This window comes from Arachis stenosperma, chromosome 4 (assembly GCF_014773155.1).
Source record: "Arachis stenosperma cultivar V10309 chromosome 4, arast.V10309.gnm1.PFL2, whole genome shotgun sequence".
Lineage (NCBI taxonomy): Eukaryota > Viridiplantae > Streptophyta > Magnoliopsida > Fabales > Fabaceae > Arachis > Arachis stenosperma.
The window spans coordinates 19,928,367-19,948,867 of NC_080380.1; the positions used below are offsets into that span (position 1 = coordinate 19,928,367).

The 20,501-nt window shown below is 34.8% G+C and overlaps 2 protein-coding genes across 2 annotated transcripts; one reads left to right on the forward strand and one right to left on the reverse strand.

The window, feature by feature from the left end:
• Positions 1–13,231: 13,231 nt before the first annotated feature.
• LOC130976447 (cell wall protein RBR3-like) lies at positions 13,232–15,172 on the forward strand. Its single transcript, XM_057901317.1, has one exon. It carries the CDS (start codon positions 13,425–13,427, stop codon positions 14,571–14,573), a length of 1,149 nt encoding a protein of 382 aa, XP_057757300.1. The 5' UTR covers positions 13,232–13,424; the 3' UTR covers positions 14,574–15,172.
• Positions 15,173–16,190: 1,018 nt separating this feature from the next.
• LOC130976410 (late embryogenesis abundant protein Lea5-like) lies at positions 16,191–18,073 on the reverse strand. The gene is made up of 2 exons (XM_057901275.1): positions 17,802–18,073; positions 16,191–16,791 (listed from the first exon to the last, which is right to left on the reverse strand). The coding sequence occupies exons 1-2, from the start codon at positions 17,858–17,860 to the stop codon at positions 16,527–16,529; spliced, it is 324 nt and encodes a 107-aa protein (XP_057757258.1). The 5' UTR covers positions 17,861–18,073; the 3' UTR covers positions 16,191–16,526.
• Between the last annotated feature and the right edge of the window lie 2,428 nt (positions 18,074–20,501).

Sequence of the window (20,501 nt, forward strand, 5' to 3'; positions counted from 1 at the left end):
CATCATTCAAAGGGAAGCTTATTAACATTACTCAAATTCAATTTCTTTTAGTTAATGTTTAATTATGTTTGTCATCAAGGGGGAGATTGTTGAGTTAAGAAATTAACTAACATAATTGATGATGACAAACATTAGATTATTGTGCTAATTACCTAATTAGTTTTGTTTATTTTGGTTGAGTGATGCATAGGGGTGGCAAAGCGGGCCGCCCCGCCCCAACCCGCCCTGTCCCGCCTAGACACGCTCCAAAAACGGGGCGGATCGGCCCGCCCGCCAACTAAAACGGGTTTAAAATGCTAACCCGTCCCGCTTTATGGCGGATTAGCGAGTCGGCAGACTAGCCCGTTTGACTCTTTTTTTTAAAAATAAAATTCATTAAAATTAACCAAAAAATAAGAATTAAAAAATTAAATACAAATAAAAAATAATTAAATTATAATATAATTTTTTTACTATTTTTTTAATTTTTAACTTCAATAAAATTGTTCAAAATAATATTTGTCAATAAAATCATCTTTATTTTAAAAAATAAGTCACATAATTTGAACATATATACAAAACTGTAAAATAAAATAAATAAAGTTAATAACTAAAAGAAGAATATAAACAAAAAATGAAAAAAAAAGTGTTTTAAAATTTTATAATTAATAATTTTATAATAGTAATCACTCTTTTATTTAATTAAAAAAGGAAAAAAAATATCTTCGGCCCGGCGGACCGGCCCGTCCCTCTCCGCCAAAACCCACCAATTTGGCGGTGCGGGGTTTGGCGGATTTTTTGAATTTGGCGAGCTCCAAATCCTAGCCCGACCCGCCTTTTTAGCGGTTTAACGGATCGGCCCGACGGGTTCAACCTGTTTTGCCACCACTAGTGATGCAGGCCAGTGGGATGCAAATTTGGTGTAGCACACCAAACTTAATCCATGAACACATACACAATCTTAAGCAAAACAAAAAAAAAAGAATGAAAAGAAAATACCAAACGCTAGGTTGCCTCCCAACAAGCGCTTCTTTAACGTCACAAGCTTGACAATTGGTTCTTGAATTTCTAGGAATTGTATTTCATTCTGACTAACTAATCTTAGTGAATCACTTTGTGCAGTTGAAATTCATATGGGATGCAAAACGCAATGTCATGATCAAGAAGACCTATAACCACTGCGCTGCCAAGTAGTTTTACCAGATGATGAGCAACGTTCGGCAGGGGAAGGACCACCTGACGAGGTTGGATCCGTCCAGAAATCAAACGTGACTTAGAGGCTGATTTTAGAGATAACGAGGGGTTCAAGTGTTACCGTTTGACAAACGTCGCTAACAAGGCTTCACCCATGTCGTCCAGATATATGGGTGGGTCAGCAACCTTCATGAAGATAAAGACCAGACTGGTAAGAATTTTGGCATTGTTTATTGTTTTGGTAGTTACTTGAATTAGTTTTTTACTTTCCTTTTTTATTATTAATTTAACTAATTAGTTAGTAGAGTAAATATTAATTTAATGTCATTGTTTTAGTGGATTTAGGTAGTTAGAATAGGTAAGCTGTTTTCATCGACGTTTATACCGTCAACCCAAGAACGACGATAAATCCAATAGTATTCAGTATTTTTCTTGTAGTGATTGTGAGGAGAGTTATTTTACTGTGTTGGTGGTGTGATGAAGGGTACCTCAAATATAGTAATATATCACAACGAGTGAAATTATACGAAATATACGAGAGGGGTGAGCTTTGCGTGTGAGAATCTATTTTTGTTTGTGGTTTCTTGCACTTTGACATTTGTGGAGCTATAATACGGTCTCTGTCAAAGTATAAAGAGTGATATCTTAAAAGGGTGAGCAAAATTCTATATAAAAATCTAATTATCGTATTGGGAGGTCTGATACAGTTTGATATTATACCGATCATTGACGAAGCAAGTATGTAGCGCATGTTTCATGTTCACTAGCACACTCAGGTGCAAGAACCAAAGATTGAGTTGTATGTTGAGTTTGAACATATGGCTATGGATGGGATTCAATAAAACTCAGATATAGAAAATGATAGAGTTGAAGTGTACGAAGGAATGAACAGTGATAGAGAAGAGGACTTTGAAGCTAATTACGAAGCTAGTGATGAGAATGAGATTGGTGATCGGAGAGGTGAGACAGTCATGAAAAATGTAGTGGTTCCACCCGCAATCAGTCAATTTATAGATGTTCCATCTTTTATTCGTAGCTAGGATAGTGACGCCATGCATGCACCAAAATTCTCTAAATGTGCGAACATAGATATGTGAGGAATGAGTAATACATTTTCCTTAATTTGTATTTTGAATGGATCCATGAGTAACAATTTATTTTTTTGTAGGTGTTGCTAACCCTGAAGATGGGAGTTCAAGATCAGAATGGAATACAGTACTAGAAAGTCAGTCGTCACGACAATTAAGAGTTACGTTATCTTTAGAGGAGTCAATTACACTGTGTATGAATATGAGCTACACACATTCTTTGCAAAATACAAGATATATGATCGTGGATGCGCTTAGCTTATCTGAGCCAGTTTGATACGAAAAAAAATTGTTAGGAGATACGGAGATACAACGGAAATTATTTCACAGGATCATTTTTAGCATTAACTGAAAATTTTTCTATCTAAAAATTATAACTAAATATTAATATATATTATATTAAAAAATATTTAAAAAGACCTCAAAACATTTAAAAAATTTTATTATTATTTTCACTTCATTATTGAAAATTTTTAGTGTTTATGTTTAGTGTAAAATATATTATCTTATTAATTATTATTCAACTTTATTTATATACTTATAATTTTTTAAATAATAAATTTAAAAAAATATTTTTATTAATAAAATAATACACAATTAATTATTTTTATAAATTATTATTTCTATTTATAAAAATTTAAAAGATTGAAAAATCTACTTATAAATAACAAAATAAATTTATATCCAAAAAAGATAAAAACTTATAATTTCTAATCATAAAAAAATGAAATATTGACAAATCTATTCATAAATAAAATTTATTAAATATTTTTATTACACAAAAAATATCTTTTAGGAATATTTTAAATTTTGATAAGTTAAAAAAAATAATTTAGTTAAAAATTATTTTATAATATATAAAATAAAATTGACATTTTGATGCGTCAGAATTTAATTATGATTTAATATAAAGATCTGCTACACATTTAAGCAATATTGCCATCTAAGTCCAATTAAGTAGATTCAATACCAACAAAAATCACTTTCATTAAAAAGAGTGTGATTACACGTGCACACACCATTCTTCCAACCAAGTCATTTACGTTCTCGTGCGAGGCTTTACATTATTGTCGTCGTCGTCGTCTTCTTCTTCTTCTACTTCCTCCTCCTCCTCCTCCGCCTCCTCCTCCTTCGCGTGTTTTCTCCTTATTGTTATTCTTTTGTTGCTGCTGTTATTGCTGTTATTGTAGTAGAAGGTGAGAAGCAAAAGTTTTGAATTGTGCAGGACAATGAGTCTAAATGCATCTTAATTCACTAAGAAATAAACCAAAAATTATATAATGATTGCAACACAATTAACTCAGAAAAAAGAGAAGCAGAGAACAGTAGTAAAAAATCTGTAGGTTTGAGAAGCAATGGATGTTAATAATAAAAGATTTTCAACATGAACTTAGAAATTTTGCTTGTGGATTTCAAGTTTAACTGAGGAGAATTTAGCTACAACAGAGGAAAAGATTAGAAAAAAGGCCTTTTAGAGAAAATGAGTATATTCATGGTATCTTATATTAAATTCATAATTCATATAAGAATTGTTTGGGAGATTTCATTTTCTGGGATTGTGAAGATTGATGGAATGATTTTTTCTCTGCCTTTGTAGAATACTTGAAAAATATTTATTGTATTCATTATTTTTTGTTATGTCTTTTCTATTTAATTTTACTGATTTTCTAAATCCTTGTCCAAGAACTAAACTCAAATTTAACACATAAATTCAGAAATTGTATTAAATTTGAGTAAATTGATAAACCACTATTTTATGGTTTACAATGTGTTTAATTGTGTGGTTTTATCATGGTCTTTATCCACTTATTCATATAGTTAGCATGCATTTATATTTCCTTCATAAAATTATTACATGATTGAAAACATGCTTCTTTGGTCTTAATTTAGCTAATCTTAATCCTCTCTTATTACCATTCGATGCCTTGATCTGTGTGTTAAGTGTTTCAGGCTTTATAGGGCATGAATGAGTGAGAGATTGGGAAGGAAGCTTGCAAAAATGGAAGGAACACAAGAAGTGGAGGAGATGACCAGCGAGAAGTGACGCGTACGCGTCAGCGACGCGACCGCGCGGAAGAAAGGAATCCACGGTGATGCGGCCGCACGGCTCACGCGACCACGCGGATTGGAAAAGAACAAGTGACGTGGAAGCGTGGACAATGCGAACGCGTGGCAGGAAAAAACGCGAATGACGCGTCCGCATGGATGACGCGATCGCGTGACGTGCGCGATCAGCAGAATTACAAAAGTCGCTGGCAGAGATTTTGGGCCGCATTTCAACCCAATTTTTCGCCCAGAAACACCGATTAAAGTCAAAAAACTTGCAGAGACTCAGAAGGCTCTCATAATTCATAATTTTAGGATTAGATGTAGTTTTTAGAGAGAGAGATTCTCTCCTCTCTCTTAGGATTAGGATTAGAATTAGGATTTCATCTTCTTCAATCACATGTTCAATATTCCTTTTATATATTTTCCCAATTTAGTTTATGAACTCTTTATGTTTGGATTGATTTTATATTTAATATAATTTGAGGTATTTTCAGATCTATAATTTGTTTCTTTTATTTATAATATAAATAATTTAGATTTTTTCCTTTTGGCTTTGGTTAAATAATTAGTGACTCTTGAGTTATCAAACTCATTGTTGATTGAAAACTGGAATTCTTCAAGAATTAATTCGAGATCCAATAACTCCAACTTTTCCCAAGGAAAGACTGGGACTTGAGGATTCGAATTAATTCATCCACTTAACTTACCTTCATAGTTAGAGGTTAACAAAGTGGGAGAAAAATTCAATTCTCATCACAATTGATAAGGATAGGACTTCCAGTTCTTGTACCTTGCCAACGGTTTATTTTCCAGTTATTATGATTTTATTTTACTTGTCATTCAACTAACCTTTTACCTTAATCCAAAACCCCAAAACACACTTTTTCATAACAAATAATAAGAACATACCTCCCTGCAATTACTTGAGAAGACGACCCGAGGTTTAAATACTTGGTTATCAATTTTAAAAGGGTTTGTTACTTGTGACAACCAAAACGTTTGTAAGAAAGGTTGATTGCTTGGTTTAGTAACTATACTTACAACGAGAGTTTACTATAACTTCTAAACCATCAATCTTCAGTTCTTCAAAATGGCGCCGTTGCCAGGGAATTGCAAATGTGTGCCTTATTATTGGTTATTGTAAATATTTTTCAAAAATTTTTTTTCCTTTTTTGTTAGTTTTTGTTTTTATTATCTCTCACTACTATGAACTCTCACCCCTTTGGCTATGAGTCTGGTTATAATTATGTTGCAGGAAGAGGAGATTATAATGACAACATGCACCATGGTTGGAACAATCAAAGATGGGAGGAGCCACAAGAATTTGATCAACCCTCATGGCAACAACCACCTCCAATGGACTATCAACAACCATTCTGTGATGCATATCAAGGAAAGGGCTATGGTGAGCACTCTCTTGATTATCAACAACCACCACCATATGCCTATGAACCCTCTCCTCAACATGACTTTGAACCACTATACTCACAAGCCCCTTTCTACCAAACACCTCCATATGACCCTAATCCTTATCCGCCACACCAACCACCTTATGAGCCATACTTAGAACCACCACCTCAATATACACCATCTCCTTATTATTATTAAAATGAACCACCTTCCTACCATGAAACCTTTCTCCCAACAAATGAACCCTCCTACCCACCCCAAACCTCCATGGAGAAAGCATTTACCGATCTAAACTCTACTATACAAGCTCTCGCCGCCCGAATCAGACCACCAAATACCTTCAACAATCAACCCTCAAGCTCTAGTGCACTTTCTTTTCAACCACATAATGATCCACCCATCCCATCACCACCATCCATGGAAGAGCACCCACATCCATCAATCCATGCGCAAGATGATCCCAATGATACTATTGATATGGAACAAAAGAGAGAGGATCGTCTTCGCGAATCCATACTTCGTAAGGGGATAGAGGAGGCACTAAAGGTGAAGGTAGAAGAGACCCCTTGAAGGTGAAGGAGTAATTGAAGGGAGTTGTCATGGAAAGGTAATCATCAAGGAGCAACAAGAGTCAAGGGATCATTTTTCGGAATCAGTAGATCAATTTCATGCAACCCTTCATCAATTGGAGCAAGCAATATATCAATTAGCTTCCCGATGTTCGAACACTCAAGGAATCCCATGGCTTCATGTGGACAATCTAATGAAGAACGTAGCATGAAGGAGACATTCGAAACTCCAATGGACAGTAAGGAGCATGAATTTGTACTAGAACAAGTGGAGGAAGCCAGAATTACTGAAGAGGAAGAAGTGGTTGAAGACTTAGGAGATGCAGAACCTCCATGGGAAATTCAAGTCATAGAGCCTCCTTCCAAGGCGATTGCAATTGATGCTGAAGAGGGTGTACAACCTCCAAGGCATATCATGGTTGAAGACTTAGAAGAGGTTGATCAAGAGATGGAGATTCAAGAAGAAAAAGCACAACCTCCCATACCCTTGGTGAACAATGAAGAAGAGATTGAATTGGAAGAAATCCACCAAGAGGAAGAGGTTGATATTGAAGAAGATTGCAAAGAGGTGGAAGTTGTCAGAGGAGAGCACAAGGGAGTAGAGCTTCCACATTCATTCCAAACACCTCCCCCTAAGTTGCTATCATCCTTCACAACATTCAAGTGGGTAAAATTCATATCCCTTAGCTTCCTAATTCCACTTGAATATGGGCTACTAGAGACGGATGGTCAACTTAGAGCTCTTTGTGGCATTAAGAGCAAGAGGAAGATGATTAGTGGCAAGAAATGTCCTGCAAAGTTCATTATGGTTGGAAGCTCAAAGTTTAAACGCAAAGGTTGGTATAGAGCTCAGCTGAATGGGTCTAGGAAGCTGTTTGGTTACTTCAGTGCGAATTCTAAAGCTGAACCACCCGGATGGAATCATGATAATCAACTTGAAGACGGGTGCAGAAACAAGATTTGGGATCCCGGAGGATATTGGAGTTGCAAACATTGGTGGAGATTCCTGGATCAGTACAAGCATAAGCCACCATGACAAGGAGCTCACCAATTGTCCAACTTAAGGACTTTAACTAAAAGTGCTAGGTGGGAAACAACCCACCATGGTATAATCGTTCTTTTTTTCAGTTTAAATTTTAGTCTGTTTTTGAGTTTTGATTGAACCTGAAATTTTTGCATAACATTCATTACATTTTTCATTCTGCATACTGCATAAAAAAAATGCCACGCGACGTGACTGCATCAGCGACGCGTCCGCGTCGAAATGAGAGGGGAGAAAATAAAAACGAACAGAGAGTCACGCTGGAGCGTGGCTGGAGGCGTGCTAGTGGCACAAATCGTCCCACGCGACCGCGTCGCTGACGCATCCGTGTCATATGGGAATAATGGCCTCCCACGTGACTGCGTGCCCTAATTTTCGACATAAAAAGGGTGCACAACGAATTATTGTGCGCGAGTGGTGCTGGATTGGTGCTGAACGCACAATTCTACCCACGCGGACGCATGGCTTACGCGTCCGCGTCATTCCCTTCTAAAAGCCCACTCACGCGATCGCATGCTCCACGCGATCGCGTCACCCCAAATTTAGCAAATAAAATAATTCGAATAGAGAGTTGTGCAGGCGCGAGGCCGCACTCGTGCCAGAAGCATAACATGTGTCATGCGACCGTGTAACCGACGCGACCGCGTCGATTAACTTAAAGCGCAAGTCACGCGACCGCGTGCCCCACGCGTCCGCGTCGCTTACGCCGCACAGCTTATCCTAATTTGTCAAATATCTTATCTTTTCTTCCCTAATCCTAATTTTTCCCTCCCTCCTTTCTTACTCACTTCTTTCCCTTCTCATTCTTCTTATCTTTCATTTTATTTATTTGCATATTACAGTCATTGCATTTTAATTTAGTGTATATTCTTCCTTCTTTTCTAAATTCATTATTCTTCCTTTGGTGTTGAATTTTCTTATTTAACTGTTGCATCTTCTCTTGAATTATTTTGAGTGCTTAGTAGCTTGTTTTATTCTGGTTAGGTAATATTATTTATATCAATGCCAATCTTTTATACCTGTATCACTTTTGCATTGACTTGAATTTATATTATCTCTCCTTACCCACACTCTCTTCCCTCATTTTTGCAAATTTTTACATTATTGATATGCATGTGTCTCCACTATTTTCTCACTTGCATGTTGTAGCTACCATGTAATTGAGACCCCATTATTTGGCATTAACCCACCCAGACTTTATTTATATTCTTATTTTTATTTCTGAGTTACTTTTTCTTCTTTTCCCTCTTCTTTCAGGATGACCACCATAAAGGGAGAGGAAAAGCTTTTTACTGGGGAGACAAACAAGTTCATCTGCTCAATCTTTGGAGAAAAGCATCAGTTGAAGTAACCCGTCCACCTACACATCTTAGCATGCACCGAGGACAGTGCAATCTTTAAGTGTGGGGAGGTCAATACCGATCTCCACGGGTTAGTTAGTCCCTTCTCAACACCAATTTTTGTTTTTCATTGTTGCATTTGCATGTTTGTTTTTTGTGCATATTTTACCACTTGGTTAAAGTAATATTTTCTTTTTCAAGAAATTTTTATAGTATTTCACTAATTTGAATAAAACTTTTTAAAAAACTTGTTTGAAGAAATTTTATTTTGGAACATGGTTTAAAGCTCGAACATACAAAACCAGTGAGATTTTGAGCCTATTTGATTGGTTACATTTTATCAACCAATATTTTATTTTTGGTGTGTATTTTTCTCTCTAAAATTGTGATATTTGTCTTGCTTAATTCTATATTTCCATTGTTTGATGTATGCATGCACTGCTATGATTGAGGCCTTTGTTTCACTAAACTTACACACCCATATGGCCTTACCCTTTCATTATCCTTTGCAAACCAATTTGAGCCTAATATACCCATTTGTTCTTTACTCTAGCTCATTACTGACTCTAAGCGGAAAACAATAATGTCCTTAATTTGAATCCTTGGTTAGCTTAGACTAGTAAAAGTGCTTATGATTTAAGTGTGGGGAAGTTGGCTTTGAAAATATTTGGTTTGAATAATTGGGTGTTGTATATTTTAGTGAAAATGTGCAAAATAATAGTTGAGCACATGTTATTACATTCAATACTTTAATTATATGCACTGAGAAAAAAAAAGTGAAAAAGAAAAAGAAAAGAGCAATTAATAAAAGGGGACAAAATGCCCCAAAATAAATAAGTGAAATCAATGCATATGAGCTGTACTCAAAACTTAGAATGCATAAATATGTAGTAAACACAGTTGATGGGAAGTTAGATTTTGTATTTTAATTAAATGGATTGTCTTGAGTTAGGTGGAAAGTTTATGTTAATTAAGGATTCAGATTTTAGTCCACTTGGCCAAATACAATCCTACCTTGACCCTAACCCCATTACAACCCTTAAAAGACCTCTTGATTTGTGTGTTGGTGCATTAAATTTTTGTTGATTGTTAGATGAAGAGCAAGCTATAGAAAACAAGATTAGTAGAGAATTGAGAGAATTGACCCTAGACACTTGAGAGTTAGAATGATATACACTACTAGTAAGGGTTCAGTGCTTAATTCTATGTTCCCTGCTTTTATGAGCTATCTTCTTCTTGCAAGTTATTTATATTGTATTTTGTGATTTGAATTAGTGAAATCCAGTTCATATTTATTCTTGAAAGATTTATTTACTTTTTCACCAAGTAGGTAGAATCATTTTAGCATGTAGTTACATTCACATTCATAGGTTGCATTGCATGAGTCTTGCCTTTCCATACTCATTTATTTGGTCTCCTTGAGTTTAGCATGAGGACATGCTAATGTTTAAGTGTGGGAAGATTGATAAACCACTATTTTATGGTTTACAATATGTTTAATTGTGTGGTTTTATCATGGTCTTTACCCACTTATTCATATAATTAGCATGCATTTATATTTCCTTCCTAAAATTATTACATGATTGAAAGCATACTTCTTTGATCTTAATTTAGCTAATCTTAATCCTCTCTTATTACCATTAGATGCCTTGATCTGTGTGTTAAGTGTTTCAGGCTTTATAGGGCATGAATGAGTGAGAGATTGGGAAGGAAGCTTGCAAAAATGGAAGGAACACAAGAAGTTGAGGAGATGACCAGCGAGAAGTGACGCGTACGCGTCAACGATGCGACCGCGCGGAAGAAAAGAATCCGCAGTGACGCGGCCGCATGGCTCACGCGACCGCGCGGATTGGAAAAGCACAAATGACGCGGAAGCGTGGACGACGCGAACGTGATCTGCAGAATTACAAAAGTCGCTGGCAGAGATTTTGGGCCGCATTTCAACCCAGTTTTCGGCCCATAAATACTGATTAAAGTCAGAAAACTTGCAGAGACTCAGAAGGCTCTCATAATTCATAATTTTAGGATTAGATGTAGTTTTTAGAGAGAGAGGTTTTCTCCTCTCTCTTACGATTAGGATTAGAATTAGGATTTCATCTTCTTCAATCACAGGTTCAATATTCCTTTTATATATTTTCCCAATTTAGTTTATGAACTCTTTATGTTTGGATTGATTTTATATTTAATATAATTTAAGGTATTTTCAGATCTATGATTTGTTTCTTTTATTTATAATATAAATAATTTGGATTTTTTCCTTTTGGCTTTGGTTAAATAATTGGTGACTCTTGAGTTATCAAACTCATTGTTGATTGAAAACTAGAATTCTTCAAAGAATTAATTCGAGATCCAATAACTCCAACTTTTCCCAAGGAAAGACTGGGACTTGAAGATTCGAATTAATTCATCCACTTAACTTACCTTCATAGTTAGAGGTTAACAAAGTGGGAGAAAAATCCAATTCTCATCACAGTTGATAAGGATAGGACTTCCAGTTCTTGTACCTTGCCAACGGTTTATTTTCCAGTTATTATTATTTTATTTTACTTGTCATTCAACTAACCTTTTACCTTAATCCAAAACCCCAAAACACACTTTTTCATAACCAATAATAAGAACATACCTCCCTGCAATTTCTTGAGAAGACGACCCGAGGTTTAAATACTCGGTTATCAATTTTAAAGGGGTTTGTTACTTGTGACAACCAAAACATTTGTAAGAAAGGTTGATTGCTTGGTTTAGTAACTATACTTACAACGAGAGTTTACTATAACTTCTAAACCATCAATTTTCAGTTCTTCATAAATCAATAAAAATTTTGAGAAAATGAAATAAAAAGGAGAAGATGAAGAAAAAAAAAAGATGAAAAAGAAGAAGAAAAAATAATAGAAAATGAGGAGAAAGAGTTTTGAATTGTGAAGGACAACGAGTCTAAATGCACTTTAATTCACTCAGAAATGAATCGAAATTATGTAATGATTGTGACATAATTAACTCAAAAATAAACCAAATTTCATAACAACTGCGACATAATTAACTCAGTTAAAAAATAATCATATAAACAAGAGCGGATCATGAACAAAAACACATTAAAAATCATTTTTAGACCAGGCAACATCATTAATATGACAAAAATTAACAATAACAATAATGACGATAATGATAACGACGATATGTATAAGAAGAAGACGATGATAACGATGACGATGACGATGATAATGAAAGAGGAGAAGATAAAAGGAGAAGAAGAAATTCAAATAAAAAAAGAAAGAAGATGAAGTGATGATGTTTTTGGTGATGACGATAACAAAAGAGAAAGATAACAAGAAAGAAGAAGAAGAAATCACGGCAAGCGCGCGTTAATTTAAAATACTTAATTGAGCTTAGTTTAAGCTCCTTGAACGCTTCATCTTCATGTTTGGCAATGTTTTTATTTTGTAAACATAGAAGTAATTTTTGTCTTTAACCCACGTTTTACCAAAAGCTAAAAATTTTAGTTTTTCCGTTCAACTTTTCACGTTGGATTGAACTTTATGCTCTATGTACCAATTATGTCCTTTATTATTCATATAATTATTATTTTTTTATAATATATCTTTTTAATATTTTCTTATGCATGTTATTGTTTATAAAACTTCTATTTTTTATATGAGTTCTTTACTGTTATTGATATTTTTTTGTATAAAATATTTTTTTTACTTTGTATTATGATTCTATTAATCCTATTAGAATACTAAAGAATATTAAAAATAATAAAAAAATATTAAAATTTATTTAAATATTTAAAATAAAATTATAAGATAATATAAAATAATTATTTAAATTTATGTTTTTTTGTAATTTTTTATTTAAGAATAATTTTAAATAATATAATTCAAATAATATTTAATTTATTATAATTTATTTTAAATAAAAATTATCAAACATAAATTATTAATATTAACTCATTTTTAATCAAAGTCACTCTTACAAAATCAATTCTATGCGAACCTCCACTTGCAAATGGTATTCCAAACTCGAGATGGCGCTTTTTATTTTTAATATGGTGGGAGATATGGGGTGATACAGCATTATGGAGAATAGGGGTGCTTTCCCTGCGTATGGTAGGAAACTGAAATCGGACCGAGCGATTTAGAACAAAGAATTCGGACGGTCCGATTAGAGGAGATCTAAAAAAAAAATATTTTTTAATAAAACTCGGAGGGTCCGATTTAATTTTTAAAAAAAAAAAAAAAACCTAAAAACGGAGGGTCCGTTTTCATTAAAAGGAAAAATAAAAAAAAAAACAAAAATTGAAAACGCATGGTCCGTTTTCAGTTAAAAAAAAAAAAACAAAAGGTGTAAACGGACGGTCCGATTTGATTTTAAATAAAAAAGAAAAAAACAAAAACTAATCGGACGGTCCAATTTGTGGTCAATGAATTTTTTAACAAAGAATTCGAACGGTCCGATTTTTCTCTGTCCCACATCTGTGTCTAACACCTATATACACCATAACCAAACACAACCCACACACTCCTCCAATATCAAAAAAAATTAGCCCTCGAGATGGATGTAGAGTTTTATTATTTAATATAATAGTAGATACAATTTCCAAAGTAAGTGTTCCACTTGCACGTGCTCCTTGGAGTCCCCCCTCCGTTCCATCTCCCTCCCTCTCTAGTCTTTACTATACCGTCTATAGCCCCCTTTCACTCTTTCACATCATTTCTTCTTCTTCTTCTTCTTCTTTTCTGCCTATATCTATCTATCTATGATCCACCACATGGAAGAAGAAGAAGCACCAAATAATCCCAAAACAGTCAAACTTGTTCCTGACTGCGGAATAATGCAACAATGCCCTCACCACCACAACCACGCCGGCGGTATCTGTGCTTTCTGCCTCCAAGACAAGCTTGGCAAGCTTCTCTCTTCTTCTTTCCCCGCTCCCATTCAACCCTCTTCTCCTCCTTCTTCTTCTTCTCCTTCTCCTTCTTCTCCCCCTCCTCCTCCTTCTTTTAGATCCAACAACACTCCTCCTCCTTCTTCTTCTTCTTCCCTCCCTACCAAGAAAACCGATCACTACACGCGCTCCCGCCTCCCTTTTCTTCTCGCAAACAAGACTTGTGCTAAGAAGAAACAACACTCCTCCTCCTCTTCTTCTACTTCTGCTCCTGCTGATGTCGTTTTGAAGCGCAGCAAGTCCACTGCAACTCCAAGGAGGGACACCAAGTTCTTCAACAACCATGATATACTCATTCAAGACTTCACTCCCACAAAGAGAAACGGTTTCTGGTCCTTCCTCTATCTCTCTTCATCTTCTTCTTCCTCTTCCTCCAAGAAGCTTCATGCCAACAACAATGGCGCCACCCCAAGGGTCTCCGCAAGCATTTCCTCAGCTTCGGGCTTGACCATCACCAAGCCTACCACTACCACGGTTGCCGGCGGTTTGCAAGAAAGTAGCGACGGTTACGTTTCTGTTTGTTCTTCGTTTGAGCGAAAGGTTTCAAGATCCAGATCTGTTGGCTGTGGTAGCAGCAGAAGCTTCTCCGGTGACTTCTTTGACAGAATCTCAAACGGCTTCGGTGATTGCACTCTCAGAAGAGTCGAATCTCAGCGTGAAGGAAACCATAACAAGCATCACCACCATAATCAGCAGTGCATGAAGGAGAGAGTCAAGTGTGGAGGAATATTCGGTGGCTTCATGATGATGCCTAACACTTCTTCTTCTTATTGGGTTTCTTCCGATCATGGAAGGGTTCGAAGTTGGAGTAGTTGGGCATTTGCTAGTCCCATGAGAGCTTTTACCAGCAGCAACAAAGCTTCTTCTAAGAACAAGAATGATAGAAAGAACAATAACAATGCATCATCATCATCACCAAACTTATCTGCTATTCCTTCATTGCTCACTGTTTCAACCTGAATCACAAGTATACACAATACTAATAACATTATTATGCCCTGTTAATTACTCTCTAGTATTGTGTTTATTATTATTATTATTACTGCAACAATACCCTTTTTAGTTTTAGCTTTACTTTTAATTTTCCTGCCACAGTTTTTTTTTTTTTGGACAGTTGTTTATTTATATAGATATATTCAGGTGGTTGGATTTGGATTATGATTCATCATTTCAGGTACGGAGTACTCTACTCTCTCCCATTGCCATTCATTTATGACACTATTTGGAGAGAGATAGAAAGAGAAGGAACTTTATTATCTCAATGCATTGTTCAGTTCAATTTCGCTGTGTCATCATAGTCTGCTTCTTTTGGTTGTATTCTTTGTAGCTTTTTCATCTTGTAATTTCAGTACTCACAGTATGATGCTATGGTGTAAGATAATGATGTAATTTTTAAGTTATTATTGTAGACTATACTCTGTTCACATTTTCACATGCATACACATGTTTGGTTTGGTTGATGCAAACAAAACCAAGTAGGGGGAATCACACTAGCTAAGCCATGTTATTATGTGTCTATGCTATGTAAATTCAATTTAATCAATCATTAAGCTTATTCATGATATTATATTTATTATTTACACATGGTGGTTGTTATTTTTTGAGTAATAATGTGAATATCTCATTGTTTATATACAAAAATAAGGTTTGTTATTTTTTTTTTAGTAGTCAATATTCAATAGTCAAATTAGAGGAACATAGTTGGGGAATAGATAGAGTTAGAGTGGTCCCTCGTATGTTGCATTCACCAACACGATCTTGTTGTAATCAAAGTTTGTAGCATTTATTGTAGGCTTTTGTTTGCAAGTACATGACCACTTCCCACTAATATTTTAGTATTTTGATATCTCTCTCTCCAACGTTTATTGTCAGTAGACGAAGCAAAAGAACATGGCACCAACGGCTAAGTGTGATGATAATTTATTTAATCGAATGTTAGTGTAAATAAAGCTGTCATGTTGTGTTATACTAATGGTTATTGCTGATTAGCGCTGATTCTGTATACTAAACATTTTAGTTGCCACTCTGATAAACTGTTCTAATAAATGGGAATGTTTTGCTTCATCATCGATTTCATAGAAATTTATGGATCGTTTGCAATAATTAGATTTGCAAATTAGTAAGCACTATAGATGGTGATGATGATGATGATGATAATTATAATTATTATTTTGAAATGTATGCTCTATTATTATTTCTATTTTTTGATAGACAGGAGGGTCAAAGGCCCATATGCTCAATTATTATTATTATTATTAAGCTATCTTACCATGAAAATATGCAAATATTCCTTAATTAAGTATTTAAGTGATTGATGATCATTTGTTGCCATCTCTGCCATCATTAATAACATACCTATTTTTGGGGCCATCAAAGAAAAAGTCACTTTTATGATGAGAGCCATAAAATGAAACATTTTATTGTCCACATGCACCATTTTGTTTAGAGATACATCTTTTGGTTTTTCCAGCTTTGTGCAAGTGAGGTAGCTATTTATTTGGAAATGGACGAACGAGTATTAAAAAATATTCAATATTCATTTTACATGTATATTGTAAGTCACTAAGTGCGGAAGACAAAGTTAAATAGCATACACAAAATCTCAAATATAATAGACTTAGATATGTTTAAAATAATATTAAATTGCATAGATAATAATAAGAAAGGGGCATAGCCAATTAGCCATGAACTAAAAGCTAATGCAACATAATAATGATAGTAAAATAATATTAAAAAGAACAAAATCTAACTAGTCCAAAACTCATACTTAGCTTTAAATTCCTAAAATGTTTCTTGATCACTACCTGTGTATGATATTATTGATATGGATAGGTAGATAAAAACAAGAGCAAGGTTCAAGAGTTGGGAGCGTGGTTGGGTGGTTATTAGGTATGGGTGGCCCCACAGTGTTCTCTAGGTTGATGATGTTGATGAAGATGTTGATCTGACCCTATGATTCAACAGCATGTTTCGGAGCTCCACTGGGTCAATTTCATTGGCGTGATTAATGGGCCTGTAGTAGCCCGTGACTGGATCTGGGGCCCAAGCTGAAGAGGCCTTGGAACCATCTTTTGAACCCACATCTTTGTCCTCAATCTTGCCCACCATATCATTCCTGTTCACCATCCTATTCAACCCAACCCTCGTTGATACATTTGATGCCACACCATACCCTCGCCTGCCATAACATTTGAAAGCCAGCATTGTATGTCAAATTAAAATACTAAAGTTGCGTTTAGAAGAAAACTAGCACTGAGAGACAAAAATTGGGAGACAGATATTGAGACTAAATATCATATTTGATGTAAGATAAATATAAAAATTGAGAGATAGATTTAAAATTCAAAAATTTAAATGAGAATATTTTTTTAAAAAAATGTTATTAAAGTTTAGTTTAAAAAGAAGACTGAAACGGTGTGTCTTGAAGTTCTCGTTCTCAATTCTAGTTACTAAAAATAAACCCTACCAGTCTCTCAAAATATTTATATAACATAAAACCAATAATATTATTCATATACCAAATAATTTTTTGACATATTTATAAAATAAATGTTATTAATTAACTTAATGATTAGATTATATTTTAATTAATAAAATAAAGAAAATTCGTGCTAATTGTAAAGAAAAATTTATATCTACTATAAAGAGTATTCGCATAGCGGGATTGGTGTAAAATAATATAATTCACAGAAATTATCAAGAAATATGATATCTATGCTTCAATACTATACGTACAATTAGTGTCTATTAATAATAATTAAAGTAGTTTCCTTATAATAAGGTTATCAATATTTTAGTGGTTGTTCTGCTCAAGACTACAGAGCATGGTATAGGCAGGTGTTGATTCTGGTAGGATGATTAATACTAAATTTATTTAAATTTCCTTCTTTTCACCACAAAAAATATTTAAATGTTTCATTCCGTGTCTACAACATTTTCTTGGAATGTAAACAAGTTTTAAACATACATTTTAGTTGGCGTATTATATAATTGAAATCAATGTTAAAAGATCTGCTAAACAGAATATCAGCATGGTTACATCAATTATCAGAGAAAACTGCAGAATTTATGTTATATATATATATATATATAGGAGGGAAAAAAAAGGAAAGAAGAACAAGTGGTGGCAGTTGATGATTGATATAAAAAAGATGAAAGAATGAAAGAATAAATGAGAATGAGACTGACCGGTGAGGAAGAGAAAGAAGGGTGAGAAAACGGTTAGCTTGGGAGAGAAAGCGAGGCATGGTTATAGTGTTGGTTTTCTGCTGCGGAAGCTATATATATATTATTCTATATTGTAGTGTGCGTGGTTGGAGAAGAACGTAACGCTTGGCTTCCGCAGCAGGCTACAACCACCTTATTCTTCCTCTTCTTCTTCTTTTTCTGGTTTCTAACTCTCTCTCACATACAGAGGATGAGGCGCTGCCGTATATATACAAGATTAACGATCTTCTTTTTTAGGGTTTGCTTCTCCGTTTACGGAATAATAGCAATTAAAACATTATATTCACCCAAATTTTACTAACTACTTTATCATTTAATCAAATTTTTTATTTTATTTTCAAATCTTGTTAGTTAATTATTTATTTTATCTTATTTTAATCTTAAAGTTTAGTATTTTTTTGGTTTTTTTTTTAATTTCAAAATTTTTAAATTTTTAAATCTTATTTTATCTTATTTTTTCTTTTGACTTTTTCTTTTTAATTTTTAAAATTTAAAATCTTTAATTAATTTTTTTTTATTTTTGAAATTTCTAATTAGTATTTTTTATTTTTTATTTATTTTCAAATTAAAAAAAATATATATTTTAGATATCTCACTAAGAGTTTTCTAGACTTTGACATAGAGACTCTCCGTCTTTCTTTATTTATTAAATGTGCAGAAATACTAGAATCACTATGTATCTAAATGGAGGTGCATAATTCAAAAGAATTCTAGAATTTTTCTCAGCTCTCAATCCTGATCTCTATGAAAACAGTATTAGTATACCTCCTATTGGAGTAGATCGCTTTGAGCTCTACCCAGAGTTGATCTTCCTACTGCAATAAAATTGTCAGTTTCATAGACTCCCACAAGAAGACTCCAATAAATTCATCTCTAACTTTCTGCAGATTTATGATACTCTAAAGACTAATGGAGTAGATCCTGAAATCTACAGGCTGATGCTTTTTCCATTTACTGTAAAAGACCAAGCAAAAAATTGGCTTCGCAACTAGCCCAAGGAAAGTTTGAACACTTGGGATAAGGTTGTTGATAAGTTCCTAAAATGGTTCTTTCCTCCAAGAAAGTTAACTAAGTTGAGGATAGATATCCAAACCTTTAAGCAAGGAGATAGCGAGTCCCTTTACGATGTTTGGAAGAAGTACAAACTGATGCTTAGAAAATGCCCGATGGAAATATTTTTAGATTGAGTTAAGTTAGATATTTTCTATTATAGACTCACAGACATGGTCAAGATGTCCCTGGATAACTCTACTGGTGGTTCAATACACATGAAGAAGACAATTGAAGAAGTTCAAGAACTCATTGAGACAGTCGCCAACAACTAGCATCTATATTCATCTGGTGAGACTTCAATGAAAGGAGGGGTCAAGACAGTGTCCACTAAATCTAACTTTTCAAAACAAAGTGAATCATTAACTCAGTAGCTACACTCCTTCACACAACAGTTGCTAAGTTTGCAAGAAGTGTTGCAGGAGACATGAGCCTCCAATAAGAATATAGAAACACGGTTGAATCAGGCTGAACAGCATTTGTCTGAACAGATAAGAGAAGAGTGCCAAGATCCAATTGAGGAGTGGAAGGACCCTGAACAACCAGCCCCAGAACAGTAAGTAACAGGGGGAAGAGAAAATGGTAGAAGATGAACAAGCTACAACTCAGAGCATCATCAAGGGCGCTGAACACCCAGAAAAGGATCACATGGGCGTCCAATGTCCAGAAGGGAGCAAACTTGTCGTTGAACGCCAAGAAGGAATCACCAAGGGCGTTCAACACCCAGAAAGGGGGGACAACAGACACATCAATTCGGGAGACACCTCTCCTAGACAGTTTGACAACCCTTCCTCAGTCCCTAGGGGTACTCACCCTGCACCACTTATGTTCCTTGAGTACAAGGCCAAGTTACCACACCCTCAAAGGCTTCAGAAAGCAGAAAAGGATAAGCAATTCGCCAAGTTCTTAGAAGTTTTCAAGAAGCTGGAGATCAAAATCCCCTTTGTAGAGGCTCTCGAACAAATGCCTTCATATGCTAAGTTCATGAAGGAAATACTGAATAACAAGAGGGATTAGAAGGAAGTAGAGACAGTGGTGCTTACTAAGGAGTGCAGTGCAGTCATTCAGATGAACCTTCTCGAAAAACTTCAAAGACCTACTAACACTCTTCCCAGTGACATGGAGATGAATCCAAGAGAAGAGTGTAAGGCCCTCATCAGGATTTAGGAGGCTGAGTCTAAGGTGATATACACTGTTGAGGAACTAAATGAAGAAGAAGCTCAAGAAGAGACTGAAAGTATACTGCTCCACGCCCCATTGGTGGCATAAGAGCGTGAAGTACTACACTCTCAGAAACCCCAAAAGGAGACCAAGAATGAGCACCACTCACAATCCTTGGAAGGCTCTAAGAAGTTGCAAAGATGATGTTATGTTAGGTTAAGAGGGTTTTGCCGTGATAGACTTAGAGAGAGAATAAAAAGTGGGTATTTACGGATAGGATCCGACCCAAATATCTGTGTTTATTCGAATCCGATTTAAAAATTGTGGATATTGATCCGCAAAATTATCAGATAGGATCGAATTGCAGATTTCAGGTATCCGCACATCCGATCTGCATATATTGTGGATCTGCAAAAATAAATAAATAAATAAAAAATTTTTATGTTTTAT